Source organism: Gastrolobium bilobum, unplaced genomic scaffold (genome assembly GCF_033153095.1).
Source record: "Gastrolobium bilobum isolate Gb01-03AN ecotype WA unplaced genomic scaffold, APGP_CSIRO_Gbil_v1 utg31210, whole genome shotgun sequence".
Classification (NCBI taxonomy): Eukaryota; Viridiplantae; Streptophyta; class Magnoliopsida; order Fabales; family Fabaceae; genus Gastrolobium; species Gastrolobium bilobum.
The window spans coordinates 1-16,461 of NW_026896611.1; the positions used below are offsets into that span (position 1 = coordinate 1).

General features: G+C 33.5%; 1 protein-coding gene and 1 pseudogene across 1 annotated transcript; one reads left to right on the forward strand and one right to left on the reverse strand.

Annotated features, from left to right (window-relative positions):
• Positions 1–409: 409 nt before the first annotated feature.
• Positions 410–1,321, forward strand: LOC133300899 (mitogen-activated protein kinase kinase kinase 20-like). Its single transcript, XM_061500481.1, has one exon. It carries the CDS (start codon positions 410–412, stop codon positions 1,319–1,321), a length of 912 nt encoding a protein of 303 aa, XP_061356465.1.
• Positions 1,322–2,590: 1,269 nt separating this feature from the next.
• LOC133300901 (ABC transporter C family member 3-like) lies at positions 2,591–3,433 on the reverse strand (annotated as a pseudogene).
• Positions 3,434–16,461: the final 13,028 nt, after the last annotated feature.

Sequence of the window (16,461 nt, forward strand, 5' to 3'; positions counted from 1 at the left end):
TTTAGAAATAAATATTCGTATAAATAAATTCAAAATAAATTTTTATAGAATATTTAAATTTAATTATATTCATTTAAAAATTAGGTTAAACAAATCATTAATTGAGCCATAATTAGATTAACATTGAGTTTGAAAAAATTGATCCTACTTATAATATATATGAATCTTGGAATATCTTTTTTTTTTTTTTTTTATAACAAATCTTGCAATATCTTTTTATCGGTTCAGGATTTAGCACGAGTCATATCATAGATATGATTTACAAAAGATTAGATAATAATTTAAACTTTGGTGGTAATATCTTTATCGAAACAGGATTCAAACTGATCTATATATATAAGTCATACTACATTGCTTTTTTCAACAACTCAAGAGAATGGAAAGAGAACGTCGTTACTGCTGCACAAGAATGGAAAAAAAATCAATGTTTGAATGGGAGGAGTTGAAAAAATTGAAGAAGGGCTCCAATGCAGATATCTACCTTGCTGTTATCACTGCTCCACAAGAATGGAAAGAGAATGTCGTTATTATGAAGAGTTCAAGGCCTTACTCAATGGAATCACTGCAAAAGGAAGAAAAGATAATGAGATCATTCATTGGTTGTGAAGAAATCCATCAATGCTCTTTCAGCCAATTCACTGAGGAGAAAGGTAAACTCATCTACAATCTCTCAATGGAATGTGCACTTTTTGGTTCTATGGGAGATTTAATTAGGAAGAGGGCACTCTTGGAGAGTGAAGTAAGAGTGTACACGCGTATGCTTCTCAAAGGACTTTCTCTCATTCATAAAAGTGGAATTGTTCATTGTGATCTCAATCCAGATAACATTCTTCTCTTTCCTTCATGCAACGATGAAGCAAGCTATAAAGTAAAGATTGCAAATTTTGGATTGTCCAAGACAAAAGAAGAGACAATCAAAGATAAGATCAAGTTTAGAGGGACACCGTTTTACATGTCACCAGAATCAGTTATGGGTGAGATTGAAACACCATTGGATATATGGTCTCTTGGATGCACAGTCATTGAGATGGTTACTGGGTTACCTATATGGAGTAATCTTGGAAGTAAGGCAGACTTAATGTTTAAGCTTGCTTTTCTTAAAGAAGCACCAGAGATACCTGATGGAATAAGCCACGAGTGCAAAGATTTCTTGAGCAAATGTTTCATCAAGGATCCTAGCAAAAGATGGAGCGCCAACATGCTTCTCAACCATCCTTTTCTGTTTGCTCCATATGATATGTTTAGAGGTTATGAAAGCTTTTCTATGGTTAATTCGTCATATTTCTCTTATGATTGTAATCTTGTGTCTTTCAAGGTTTAACATTCATCTGTTCTTGAATGTACCTTGGTTTTTTTTTTCTTGTTTCTTTTCTTTGAGGTTGACGCTTCTGCATAGATGATAAAGGATAAGATATATTAAGTTAGTTATAGTTAGTTATGTCAGTTATTTGTTAGTTAGGTAGTTATTCCATTCTTCTTTTATCTGTTCTAGTCTTTCTCCTCTGCTATATATATATATATATAGTAGCTTGTAATCCTTTTTTTCTTTAATTCAATACATTGAGAATTGTTCAGTTTACATTCCTTATACATTCCTTGTTTTCACTCTGTGAGTGAGATTTCGTTTATGTCATCAAGGTCTGATACCTTTCAATAGAGAAGCAGAAAATGCTACCGATCGTAACAGCAATGCTATGCCTTTTTTCCTTTTATTTTCGGTGTTATTCGAATTTCGAGCAGAGGATGCTCCTCAAGATAATCATATAGTTATTTATAACAATAATCTTTTTTTTTCTTATAATTATTTTAATTGGTTATCGTTTAAGGCATAACATTACATTCTGTTTTAATTGGGTAAGAGGATACATTTGGTTCTGTTTTTGTATGTTTTTTATGTTAGTGAAAAGCCCTGCGAACGAGGTAAAATTCAACACTTTTGTAAATATATTTCTCTGTTCAACACAAAAATACACCATGACAATGTGATGGCATTGTGTGTATCCAATTAATTAATCGACATATATATTACTTATATCTCTAACAATACACCTAAGTAAAAATAATTTGACACAAGTATCTATAAGGCTAAAACAAAGTTTAACCACTCACACTTACCCAAAAAAAAAAAGTGTAACCACTCAAATATTTGCCTAAGACCAGTAAGGTAGAACACCAAATCTATATAATTCTTAACAAAACATCTAATTTCAACGAGACTAATTTGAATTCAGTTTCAGTTTAATTTCCAAAACTAGAGTTTGATCTCCTTGTGTATTTGATTAAGCAGTTTGAGCTTAATTTTGTGTATTTCAACAAAAAAAGATTTATCCAAAAGAAGATTTATTCTTAAGCAGTTTCTTTGGTGCTTCATATTCCTCAAGAAGCGTGCAGGATCAATATGAAGAAAAATCATATTCACTTTTCTGAGGAAAAAAACAAACTGACAATTACCTTGATTTATAAACAGACAATAAATAGAGAGGTCAAAACTATGGAGTCAAGCTTCCCTTCTTTCTTCCTTAAAAGTTGGCACATAATGCCTATAATATTTCTTAAAATTTTAATATGCATACCAATACTAATGAGACAATTACTTTGTAGTGCCGTGAAAAAACAAATTACCTCCCGTCTCCCAAATCTGTTCATCTGTGTACTCTTCCAGTGAGTCCAGGTTGCTTCTTACATTCCCTTCAAACATTTGTTAGTGTTGTCTATCAAAATTTGTTCAGCAACAGGTTCCACAATTCATAAAAGTGCTTCCACTAGAGTTGTTTTTCCACTTCCTGTTCTTCTCACAATGCCAGTTTTTTTTTTATCCAGCACAAGTAAAACAAGAGGCAAGTGAGGAGCATACCAAACCTACATCACACACTGCCTCATTAAGCATAGATATCATAAACTTAAACTTGGACCAAAAAGTATAACTGTAGTATTCAACTCAGAATGAAACAAGTGGATAATAACCTTTGTAAGGTACCTTTAAATCCTGGATATGAACCTCTCCAAATGAAGGCCAAGAATGATCTGGCTGGTTTTCTTTAATTACAAGAGGAGCTTCACTTGGGAAGTATTCTTTCTACAGATATAATTTTGTTCTCCAAATTGCAAAGAAATCAGATTAAATTAAATTGTAGTGCGTTCAGATTAAGCCAATATGTCACAACCAATCCCACAATTCCTTGACAAAAACAAAATTGAACTAGGAAAGGTATCAAGTTTTATGCCTTGTGTCATGAGGAGTTAAGTAAGACTAGTGATGTATGTAATTTGAACTACTCCTACCAGGAACAGTAATTGAATTTGGAAAATATATCAAGAAAACCAAACAGAAGGCAAATTTGACAGTGGATAAAATATCCAATCTGAAAGTCAGTCATTCCATTGCACAAGCACAGTATAATTTCGGTTGGGAATATCTGTCTATCAATTTCATATTCATGTTATTAAATCTTGATTCTTGTTCAAAACAAAAATTTAAACAAAAAATTACGTTCAATAGGGTGATTTGTAAAAAAGGAATTAAAAAAATAGAGAAATCAAACTGTCAAATATCATGCACTAAGCCAAGATAAATAAGTTGTCTCTACAAAATAAACTAGTGAAAAACTATCAACATACTCTATTAGAAAGTTGCCCACTTGGGGTGGAATCAAAAAATGACAGTAGTGCATTTTATTGAAGAGCATACATAGTGGCTGTCTTATATAAATAAATTTAAACCTTTGTTTAAATATTTGTATAAGTAAATCTGAAAAAATTTGTATAGACTATTTAAATTTATATAATTATTTAAATATTAGATTAAACAAATCATTATTGAGCAATAATACAACTAAATTTGAGTTTGAAAAAATTGAATCAGTAAAATATCCCCTAAGTTTTGAACTAAACATCCTTAGCATACATATATAAAGTTGAAGATGGATTTCGGGAGTTCGTTGTCCTAGCAAAATGATCACGCCCTAATCTGAGATAAAGATGAAGGCAGATTTAGAGAAATTGATCATAGCAAAAAGATCACACCCCATTCCGAGATAAAGATTAAGAAGGATTTGGAGAGATGTGGCCCTAGCAAAAGAATCAAACCCCAATCCGAGATAAAGATAAAGAAGGATTTGGAGAGATGTGATCCTAGCAAAAGGATCGCACCTCAATCCGAGATAAAGATGAAGAAGGATTTGGAGAGATTGTGATCCTAGCAAAATGATCACACCCTAATCTAAGATATAGATGAAGACGGATTTGGAGAGATGTGATCTTAGCAAAAGGATCACACCCCAATCTGAGACTAAGATAAAGACAGAGAGATCGTGATCCAAACGAAAAGATTGCATCCCAATCCGAGATGAAGCTCAACTTAAGACTTAGGCGAAAGAAGTTATATCAAGAGCCATAATATACTAAGCCAAGCTAAAATAGAAAGGCAAAGATACCACCCTAAAAAATGACGAATGGCTAAAGTCAAATTAAATAAGAAAGCCATGGCATACGAACCTAGGCTCAAAATCAAGAAGGTGCACATCGCCTTTATAAACAAGAAACCTTGGCATAGAAGTCAAGACAAACTAAAGAGCCACGATATGTGAAGCAAGGCTTAAGCAAAATACGGTGAAAAGCCAATTCTGGAAATTTAAGACGCCTCTGACCAAATCACAAATACAAGAGCCACGATATGCTAAGCTGGGCTGAAAAAAGAGAATACTGCCTTCACAAACATGACTGGTAAAAAAGCCAAGTATAGATAAAAAGGTCATCGCGAAAGAAGCGAGTATAACGTCCGGCCGCTTCAAGAATCAACGACTATCCCCACATACTAACACGAAACTTTTCAGTGTGCTTTTTCCTCACTCGCGCACTTCCTGAGAAAACTTTCCAAGAGGTCACCCATCCCAGAATTGCTCCAAGTCAAGCACGCTTAACTGTGGAGTTCTTTCTTTTAGGGCTACCGAAAAGCAAATGCATCTTGTTAGTATAGGTAGTACCAATTAATTCTTATAAGCTATCTCAAACTGTACAGTCTCACACCTGCACAATCTTTGGAATCCCTCTCTTTCGGGTGTCGATTCGATTCATTCATGCATGTAACCCCCCGCTGGAGGCCTGTCAAGAGCCGCTCCTTGTCCATGCCCATTCGCACCGGCGATCACTCCCCGCCTTCATCAGCGCTCGGGATGTTACATGCCCACCAGCTTCCGCCTGGTTCGTCCTCGAACAACACCGTACTGGAATAGAGGCCCTGCTCTGATACCACTCTCTCTCTTTCTTTCTCTTTTTCTCCTGGTGGCTCGATGGGTTGGGAAGAAGAAATGGGGTCCTTTAGTTGCTTTGATCACATAACTTATGTTAAGTGACTTTAAGCGGGTATTAGCTCATCTATCTATTTAATTCTATTCACCGCCAAACTTTACCCAAAGGTCTGGAATATTTTTCTAGGAATATTTCCACTTCCATTTTTATATTTTGGGTACTTTTTCCTACACCCATTTATACCCCTTAATTTTCACTGAGTACACTTTTTACCTCAAAAGTGACCCCAATTCACTTAATTAAGCTCTATTCTTAATTTTACTCATTAATACATGTTTAATTACTTAATTACATGTAATCTACTAAATAATTAGGCTAGGGCTATTATAGTCACCCCACCTTTTTGTGATTTTGTCCGCAAAATCAATAACATACCTGTCCTTAAACTCAGGATATTGCCGGAGAAGCTCGTCCTCCCGCTCCCAAGTGGACTCTTCAGGCGCCCTTCCTTCCCATTGAACTTTCACCATAAGAATGGATTTATTCCTCAGCCTCTTCTCATCTGTTTCGAGTATTTTCAGTGGCCCTACGGGAGTTTTCAAATTCTCCCGAATCTCAACATCATCAGGTTGAACCACATGAGAAGGATCAGCTACATACTTCCTCAACTGAGAAACATGGAACACATCGTGTAAATTTGATAATTGAGGAGGCAAGGCAAGCTGGTAGGCAACCGGTCCTACCCTACGTAGAATCTGGTAGGGTCCAATAAATCTCAGACTCAGCTTCCTCACTCCAAGGGCTCGTCCAATACCCGTAACCGGTGACAACTTTAAAAACACATGATTTCCCTCCTCAAACTCTAGAGGCCGATGTTTGAGATCATAATAACTTTTCTGGCGATCTTGAGCCTTTTTCAGACGATCCCTAATCATTTTAATCTGCTCAGTGGTCTCTTGAACAAAATCCAATCCAAATCGCTCTGTGTCCCCAACCTCTGACCAGCAAGTAGGTGTCCTACACCTGCGACCATACAAGGCCTCGTAGGGAGCCATACCCAGACTAGCATGAAAACTATTATTATATGCAAACTCAACCAGCGGGAGATATCGATCCTATGCAGTACCCTGCTCCAGGGTGCAAGCCCTCAGCATATTCTCCAACGTCTGAATGGTCCTCTCAGTCTGACCATCCGTCTGTGGATGATAGGCAGTGCTCAGTCTCAACTGAGTGCCAAGAGCCTCCTACAATGCTCTCCAGAAGCGAGAAGTGAACTTCGGGTCCCGATCACTAACAATGCTCTCAGGCACCCCATGAAGCCTCAAAATCTCCTTCACATAGAGCCTAGCCAATCTCTCAGCAGAGAAATATACCCGTACTGGTAAAAAGTGTGCGGACTTGGTCAATCTATTCACAATTACCCATATAGAATCATAACTAGCCTGTGTCCGCGGTAATCCCACTACAAAATCCATGGAGATACTCTCCCATTTCCATTCAGGAACATCCAGAGGTTGCAACAAGAGGAGCTTCACTTGGGAAGTAATCTTTCTACAGATATAATTTTGTTTTCCAAATTTCAAAGAAATCAGATTAAATTAAATTGTAGTGCGTTCAGATTAAGCCAATATGTCACAACCAATCCCACAATTCCTTGACAAAAACAAAATTGAACTAGGAAAGGTATCAAGTTTTATGCCTTGTGTCATGAGGAGTTAAGTAAGACTAGTGATGTATGTAATTTGAACTACTCCTACCAGGAAAAGTAATTGAATTTGGAAAAGATATCAAGAAAACCAAACAGAAGGCAAATTTGAGAGTGGATAAAATATCCAATCTGAAAGTCAGTCATTCCATTGCACAAACACAGTATAATTTCGGTTGGGAATATCTGTCTATCAATTTCATATTCATGTTATTAAATCTTGATTCTTGTTCAAAACAAAAATTTAAACAAAAAATTACGTTCAATATGACAATTTGAAAAAAAGGAATTAAAAAAAATAGAGAAATCAATCTGTCAAATATCATGCATTAAGCCAAGATAAATAAGTTGTCTCTACAAAATAAACTAGTGAAAAATTATCAACATACTCTATTAAGAAGTTGCCCACTTGGGGTGGAATCAAAAAATGACACTAGTGCATTTTATCGAAGAGCATAGTGGCTAGCAGTGAAAGTGGCTGAGCTGGGCGGAGTTTTGCCTCGAAAAGTCTAAGTCTATGCCAAAAAATTTTAATTTGGCCTGGCCTGAGCCTAGTTGAGTCTAACTGTTAGTCTGACTTGACCCATTTATAAAAAAAATAAATGGTCTGCCTTGCCCCGTTAGCATGTTAGTTTTTAACTTCCAAGTAGAACATGAATCAACTTCACAAAATACTCAAATTCTGTTACTAAAACAAAAATCACAATTTCAACGTCCAAACAAAACCATGAATCACAACAAAACTATACACAATCTGCATTTAAGTCACTTTCAAAAGCAAAATGCTCAAACTAAATAACATATATTTCATCAGATCCAACAAACAAATCTATACTATGTAAATTTAAAAAACTACATAAATCCAACAAACACATCATAGTTAGGGATGTGCATGGAGCAGTTCATAATCAGTTTTAACAAAAATCGAACCGAACCAGTTTTAAACGGTTTGGTTTTCAAACCAGACCAGTTTTCTTCTTTTAAAACTGGTTTTTAATTTTGTAAATCGGTTTGAAACCGGTTTCAAAACCGATTTATGGTTTATAACCAATTTTGATTTAAAACCGATTTTAAACCGGTTTTCATTCAAAACCAGTTTTAAACCAAAACCGGTTATGAACCATAAACCGGTTATCAAGTTCAAAACCGATTTTTAAACAAATTCAAAATCGGTTTTTGATTACTTATGCTATTTTTATAAGTAATCATTTGTTTCTCCCGGTTATATGTAGTTGACCAACTATTTCTTGCAAGAATCTTCATTGTTTTGGAACACTCCGGACGAAATGATTCTTATAGAAATTGTTTCACGTTATTTTGAGAGTGGTAGAAGAACAGTTGAATTATTTCAAAATTATAAAAAAAATTGCTCTTTGTTCTCTAAAGATTTATGTTACTAAGAGTTTCATTTGAACTAATAGAGGAAGGTACGGGTAGGGGTGTTCAAAATGTCCAAAAGAATTAAACGAATCCATAACCAAACTGCTCCACATTTTTAAAATCGGTTATTTTTAAAAATCGATTTCATATGAAATTTATTTTATTTTTATAAACTGGTTATTTATTAAACCATAAAAATAATTGGTTATCCATAACCAAACTGCTCTACAATTAAAGAACAAATAAGTAAATCTGTTGTGAGTTGTCCTTTTAACGGCGCTCTCAGAGACATTAAGCCAATTGATTAATTTCGTTGCCCTTTTCGTTGTGATTTTTTAACTTCATCTTTGTCATTTCAAAGCCTTCGCCTTGTCAAGTTGTGAGTTTACCCGAAGGCCTGTATGTGGTTATTTTTTTGAGGGGGGGAAGTTGTTACGTTACATAAGAAGTGCTTTCTTAGTATGCGACCTTTCGATTTAGGATGTAATTTTTTTTAAAACAAATGTTTTCTACTTGAGGTGCTTAACTTTTTCTACTAGTTAATTGTTTGGAAGTTTGAGTCAATTGACTCATATAATAGACATGATAAAAGAATACTTATTTGTTCTTTAATTGTAGAGCAGTTTGGTTATGGATAACCAATTATTTTTATGGTTTGGTAAATAACCAGTTTATAAAATAAAATGCAGTTTCATATGAAACCGTTTTTAAAAATAATCGAATTTTAAAATGTGGAGCAATTTGGTTATGGATTGGTTTGGTTCTTTTGGATATTTTGAACACCCCTAATCATAGTAGCCAAAAACTTCTCTTCATCTTCTCTCCCTTACAAATACAATTCCAAGATTACATAAGTTGGCAAATAACTTGTAAATGTAGAAAACAAAAAACAACAATAAAGAATAGAAACAAAAAATATTTTAATAGATTCATATAGGCAATCTCATATACTGAGATATTGGTTCCTCCTATATAAAAAATATAGCCAAAGTTCTATTAAAATTTAATCGAATATAATTAAATCATAAAATAATTTCAATTGATTAAATTTATACATTTTTTTTCTTCATTTCATACCTATTACGTAGCCAATCTCCGTCGTATATTAACGCTTGGATGGTATCTTTAGCCAAGCTAGAACTATAGGCATCAATAATGTTGATTTTTATGGTACTGTAGAGATTGGTACAAATCTTATGCAACTCTCAAAGATAGTATTGATAAGGGAACAAACCTAGGTCCCTCTACCATCTACTTAGCTCACATGCACCAATTGAACTATCAGAATTTGCTACTACTATGAATAATGTTATTTTATTTAATTTAAAATAAATAATATAATATAGGCTGGCCTGTAGGCTTATAGGCCGAGCATGTAAAATACCTACTTTCTAATTAGGCTTCTTTAAAAGCTCAGGCCTGTTCTATTTGACTATATGTAATAGGCTAAGCTTGGCTTGATATAGGCTAGGCTAGAGACCCGTGTAGGCCGGCCCGGCCCACTTTCATCCCTAATAATGGCTGTCTTATATGAATAAATTTAAACCTTTATTTAAATATTTGTAAAAGTAAATCCAAAAAAAAATTGTGTAGACTATTTAAATTTATATATTTATTTAAATATTAGATTAAACAAATCATATTGAGCTATAATAAGACTAAATTTGAGTTTGAAAAAATTGAATCAGTAGAATATCCGGTAAGTTTGGACTAAACATCCTTAGCATATATATATATATATATATATATATATATATATATATATATATATATATATATATATTATTTAAAGCACCCCTTCCTAGAACTGGTTTGTTAACATTGTTTTACGATATTAAACGCAGTTACAATCACATTAGTTCAATTAGAAACACAGATAAATTTTTCTTTTTAAAACCTTGCTTATTTTCCTTACAAACAATCCGAATTTAAAATAGCCAATTACGTGATTATAACCGTTTGAAGTTGTAGAGTAACTAAGACTACGATTAACATCATAAACTTTCTTTATTAGACCTAATTATATGTTCCTTATTACTTATTTTAAGAGATAATTGCTTTTTCTTAAAACCGGGGTTTATTATAACACCTCGCATTTCTAAAATATATATTATTATATTAAATAGATTATGAAATTATGGACGTTTAGTGGAATCGGAGGGAGATTTGAATTATTTTGAAATCGCGCGAGGTGGCGGTGGGGCCCACCTCACTTAAGTCACTTAAACCCACATGTTCTATTACTATTCATCATCACTCTCCTTCCTCTTTCTCTCTCCAAGGCCGTAGGTTCATCATGAAAAGAAGGGGGGGAAATAGCTTGGTTTGATTCATGGTGATTTGGCCACCAAATCAAGAAAAGTTTGTCACCAATCTTCAAGTAAACGACGATCCAGACTCAACCATACCATCCATTAGCCTTGAAACCCTCTCATTTGTGAGAAAAAAGGAAAAATCAGCCACAAAATTCAAGGAGTTTTTGAGATTTTGGAGTTGATTGCTCAAGCCATTGCTTGGGGATCACTAGGAGTCTTGTGACTTGATTGTGGGTAAGTTTCAAATATTTCATTGGTTGATTTGTTGGATTTAATTTCATGAAACCTAGGGTTTGCATGCTTGATTTATGGAGTTAGAGAGCTCAAATTGAAAATGTGTATTAGATAAATATGCCTTGGAATGATGTTTTAGAGTGATAAATGCAATAAACATTATTGAGGAAATATATTCATAACTTAGGAAATTTTTATGTGGAAATCCAATACTTTGTGTTTGGGATTGTTGCTAGGATTGTGTAATTGAGTTGTTGAGTGTTTATATGGATGGATTATGATATTGTATGATGTTTGGGAATGTTGAATTGAATTGGATAACCATTGGTAAGTGGCCATTGAGATTTCGGCCAAAGAGAGGAAAACATGGGGATTTGATGTTGTGAAATTGTATGATTGATATGTTGGGTTGTTAAATGGTAATTAGAAGGGTTGTGTGATGGTTGGATGCTTTGAAAATCAAAGGAAAAAGTGTTTGGTTGTGTGGAATTGATAATTGGACCTAGAATGAAATTAATGACAAAATGAGGTTGTGATGATGTAGGATGCAATTTGGCACCTAAAATGACATTGTGGTAGCCTTAGGATGCTTAAGAAAAATGAAAAGAAAATAAATAAAAATAAATTGTATTTTTACACTATAATGGCCGAACCTACCGTGGTGTAGGGGGATTTTGATGTTTTGTGAATTTGGTGAATTCATCGTATATTGATGATTCGTATATGGTCATTGTAGGTTGCCTTACGCGGATTTGAACCCTGAACCGTGAGCTCGGTGGGTTGTCCTTGATCCCGAACCAAAAGGGATTGTGGTAAGTATTTGGAACCATGCTTATGTGCTTGATATATTGCATGTGTTAAATGGATGGAAATTTATTGGGAATGTCCTATGTGTAGGCATTTCTATTGTGTACCTAGCTCGGGAAGTATTATGTTGGAGCTGTGTAGAAGAGATTATTCAGGTAATCCCTTGGTACTGGGGTTTGATCCCCTTGTGTGTTCCAACATGCCCGTTCAGGGTAATAGTAGGAAATGTATGTAAATGATATAGGATAACATGTTCATGCATATTATGTATGTTGAGGTACATTGGATGTACCGTGTCTTTGGCAAGTAGACTGTTTGCCTTCGGGCGTTACGGACTTCCACTGGATAGGTCTCCGTGAGGGAGTTCTAGTTGACCTGGAGTCGTGGTGTGTGATCCGGATAGAAGCACACTAGGAAGTCTCGGGTGGATATGGATGGAGGGTGCCTTGGTTGATGTTCTGGGAACACGCCTTGGTTTGAAACCCGTAGGTTTACCTGCAAGAGTCAGATTATGACATTGGAATCAATAAAGATTCAGTTTCGTTTTCACAAGCCATAGAAAGTATAGAATCCGATAAATAGATTGAAACTATGAAAGAAGAGCTAAAATCCATGGATCAGAATGATGTCTGGGATCTCGTCGAATTACCTGAAGGTTCCCAAAAAGTCAGTTGTAAGTGGGTCTTTAAGACGAAACACGACTCTAATGGTAATATCGAACGATATAAAGCTAGACTTGTTGCCAAGGGTTATACTAAGAAAGATGACATTGATTATAAAGAGACATTTTCACCTGTCTCGAAAAAAAGGATTCATTAAGGATAATTATGGCATTGGTGGCTCATTATGATTTAGAGCTACATCAAATGGATGTGAAAACAGCCTTTCTTAATGGTGACCTTGAGGAAGAAGTTTATATGGATCAACCTGAAAGTTTTTTTCATGGAAAGTGAAAGAAAATTAGTGTGTAAACTCAAGAGGTCAATATATGGACTTAAGCAAGCATCCCAACAATGGTATATCAAGTTCAATACCATTATTACATCTTTTGGATTTGAGGAAAATACTGTTGATCGGTGTATTTACCAGAAGATCAGTGGGAGTAAGTTTGTTTTCTTAGTTCTTTATGTTGACGACATCTTACTTGCTACAAATGATTTGAGTATATTGCGTGAGACTAAAGATTTTCTCTCAAAGAATTTTGAAATAAGAGATATGGGAAATGCATCCTATGTGATTGGAATAGAAATATTTTGTGATCGATCACAAGGATTGTTGGGACTATCTCAGAAAGGATATATTGAGAAAATTCTAGAGAGATTTAATATAAGTAAATGCTCACCTAGAGTTGTTCCTATACAGAAAGGTGATAAATTTAGTCTCATGAAATGTTCAAAGAATAATGTTGAACAAAAAGAAATGGAATCAATTCCATATGCCTCTGTTGTGGGCAGCTTAATGTATGCTCAAACCTGTACTCGGCCAGATATCAGTTTTGCAGTCGGGATGTTGGGCAGATATCAAAGTAATCCAGGAATGGAACATTAGAAAGCTGTAAAGAAAGTTTTAAGATACCTTCAAGGCACGAAGGATCACATGCTCATGTACAAAAGGTCCAACGAATTAGAAGTAATTGGATATACTGATTCAGATTTTTGGTGATGTCATGATAGTAGAAAGTCAACCTTTGGCTACTTGTTTATGTTTGCCCAAGGAGCCATATCTTGGAAAAGTGCAAAACAGTCTATCGTTGCTCCATCCACTATGGAGGCAGAATTTGTGGCATGTTTTGAAGCCACAATTCATGCATTATGGTTGCGGAACTTTATTTCAGGGCTTGCAGTTGTCGACACCATTAGTAGACCGCTGAAAATTTACTGTGATAATTCTGCTGCAGTATTCTTTTCTAAGAACGAGAGGTACTCTAAAGGTGCCAAACATATAGAGTTAAAGTATTTTTTCGTTAAAAAGGAGGTTCAGAAACAAAGAGTGTCAATTATGCACATCAGAACCGAACTCATGATGGCAGACTCTTTGACGAAAGGGTTACGACTAAAGCTATTTAAAGAACATGTTGAAGGTATGGACCTTGGTTGTATTAAAGATTATTGATGTGTGACACTCTCAGCTCACCTATGTGTTCTGACATACATTATGTTTCCTTGTTATTTTATGGTTGTATACATATTATGAATTTTGACTAGGAAGTCTTTGTAAGACATTATGTGGACCATTATGTTTCCTATATTATGAATTTTATATGATTGATTGTTGGTGTTGTAGTATATGAAAGTGAATGTACTGAATTAATAGCGCACTACCGTCATAACTCACACTTGACAATTTATCTTTCATGATGACTTACAGTAAAGATGAACATGTATATGATGATTAATCGGGCCAAGTGGGAGAATGTTAGAAATATTAAGAGTCAATTATAAAATTAAAAGGATGTTATTATAATTATAATATTAAGACTCTTGATGTTAACCATTAAACGTTATACGGCCCAATTAATTACTGATACATTTAATCTCAATCATGTCATTGATTTGGTATATGATGGACGTACGAGATTATAAGTTATGGAATATATATTATGGAGGGTCCTCTCTCCTTTCACCCTAATGTCATTCTCTCCATCAGAATACATCGAAAGAAAGAAGGCTTAGAGAGAGAAACTACCCCAATACAATTTCTGACAAGATAACTGCTGTTAATTTTTCATCATCATTTTCGGGTATGTCTTTATCTCTTATTTGTATGTGAAAATTATGTATTCCCAAGATTCTTTATCATGTTCTTATTTTATGATTTATGAACATTATATATTATGCAAATTAACATAAAAGATAAAATTTCTCTTATATGAGATAAGAGAAATAAAACTCATCTTTCAACACGTAAGTACAAATCAAATTAACTTGCATTCAAACCACAAAACACAAATCCTTTCAACACTGCGTCAGTTTCATAAAGAAAAAAAGAACGATTACTTATTTATACTCGACGCGTTCACAACCAAAACGTTTAAAACCAGTCAAAATTTCTGAGTGAATATTCAATAATTTGCATTACATTTTTTATTTTATTTTTTGGACATTACAAGGAATTAAACCGCGCACCTAATACACGTTAAACACACCTAACACCACTAGGCTATCCCTAGTGCTAATTTGCATTACATTTCAAACAAGTCAAAATGTTCACAACTAAAGTATTTAATACTGACTGCATATTCATTTTCATTGATGATCTTTTTCAGTAATTATAAAAATATTCTGCCTAATTATCAAAAAAATTAATTAATAAATAAAATATTCTTCCTCGTATTTAAACCAGTCGATACTTCTGTTTCTTTTACTTTCACGTCAAACAGATAAATAAATATGTCTGCACTTTCATATTGACTTTTAAAAAACAGATTTTGTAAATATGAATATTATATTTTATATGAATTTATGATAGGATAAGACATTATGTTTATTTTTTTCTTCCATAATTTATTTTTTTCCCTCCACACTGTTAAATCATCATCTTTAGGTAAAACGGTAAAAGTGAGAGAAGAGAGAAAATGTGAAGGTGTTGTGATTTAACCATGCAGAGAGAAGTAAAAATAATAGGTATGAAAAAAATAGACATAATACTTTATCTTATTTATGATATTAAGATACCAAATGGTAAGAAAACCGTGTTCATCAATTTGAGAATACAATCTCATAATTCTACAAATATATTTAAAAAATAAATATAGGTGTTAACGTTTCTCCGAAATAAAATTATTTCTTATAGCCTCAAAATAAAACTGTTTTAAGATTTAAATAAAAGCAGATATCTTAGTAAAATTTATTATACAAAAGAAAATATAATTTCTAAAATACTTTCTTTTTCTTTTTCTAAACTCCAAAACAACATTCTTTGGTAGAGATAACTTCTTCTCGAGGAGATACACTTTTGCAATAAACATAATAACTTAGATATGTGTAATAAAAACATCTTTACATAAAGCGTTAAGAAATTCAATGTCGGTTTTAAATAATATAAACTTTATATGATGTATAATTTTTGCTTTTAGTTTTTGAGAAAATAATCCTTAATGTCATCTGATTGTTAGTACAAGATGCATTTATAAAAAAAGCAAGTTTTACCGATAAAAAATTAATATCTTTTCATCAAAATTCATAACTTTCATATATATATATATATATATATATATATATGGATTTGATGTTTGTCATTTTAAATGACATAAGTTATGTCATTTTAGGAGAGAAATAGACACATGGAATAGAAATCATGGGAGAGAGAAAATGAGTGGTTTTTTTAATTTAAATTTTAAATAAAAAAATAAAATTATGTGTCTATTTCTCTTTTAAAATGACGTAAGTTTATGTAATTTAAAATGACTATAGATAACTTTTATTTAAAGTGACAGTAATATATATATATATATATATATATATATATATATATATATATATATATATGAGGCAGGATCTTTTGACACCGGTGTCAAAATTGAAATTTGACACCTTATCTGAGAGCCGTTAGGTCTAAAAAGATCAATGGTGTCACATGCTTACAAATCAGAGTCGTTGATCTTTTTTGATCTAACGGCTCTCAGATGAGATATCAAACTTTAAATTTGACACCGGTGTCCAAAAATTCTGCCTATATATATATATAGAGAGAGAGAGAGAGAGAAAACACTTCTCCAAGAAATGGTGTCTCATGCACTAGAGACAATCCATATGTGATCCATCCGTTTTGATG

What these genes read in the sequence shown, in the direction of transcription:
- LOC133300899 (XM_061500481.1), top strand. Translation starts at nt 410, where the DNA reads ATGGAAAAAAAATCAATGTTTGAATGGGAGGAGTTGAAAAAATTGAAG.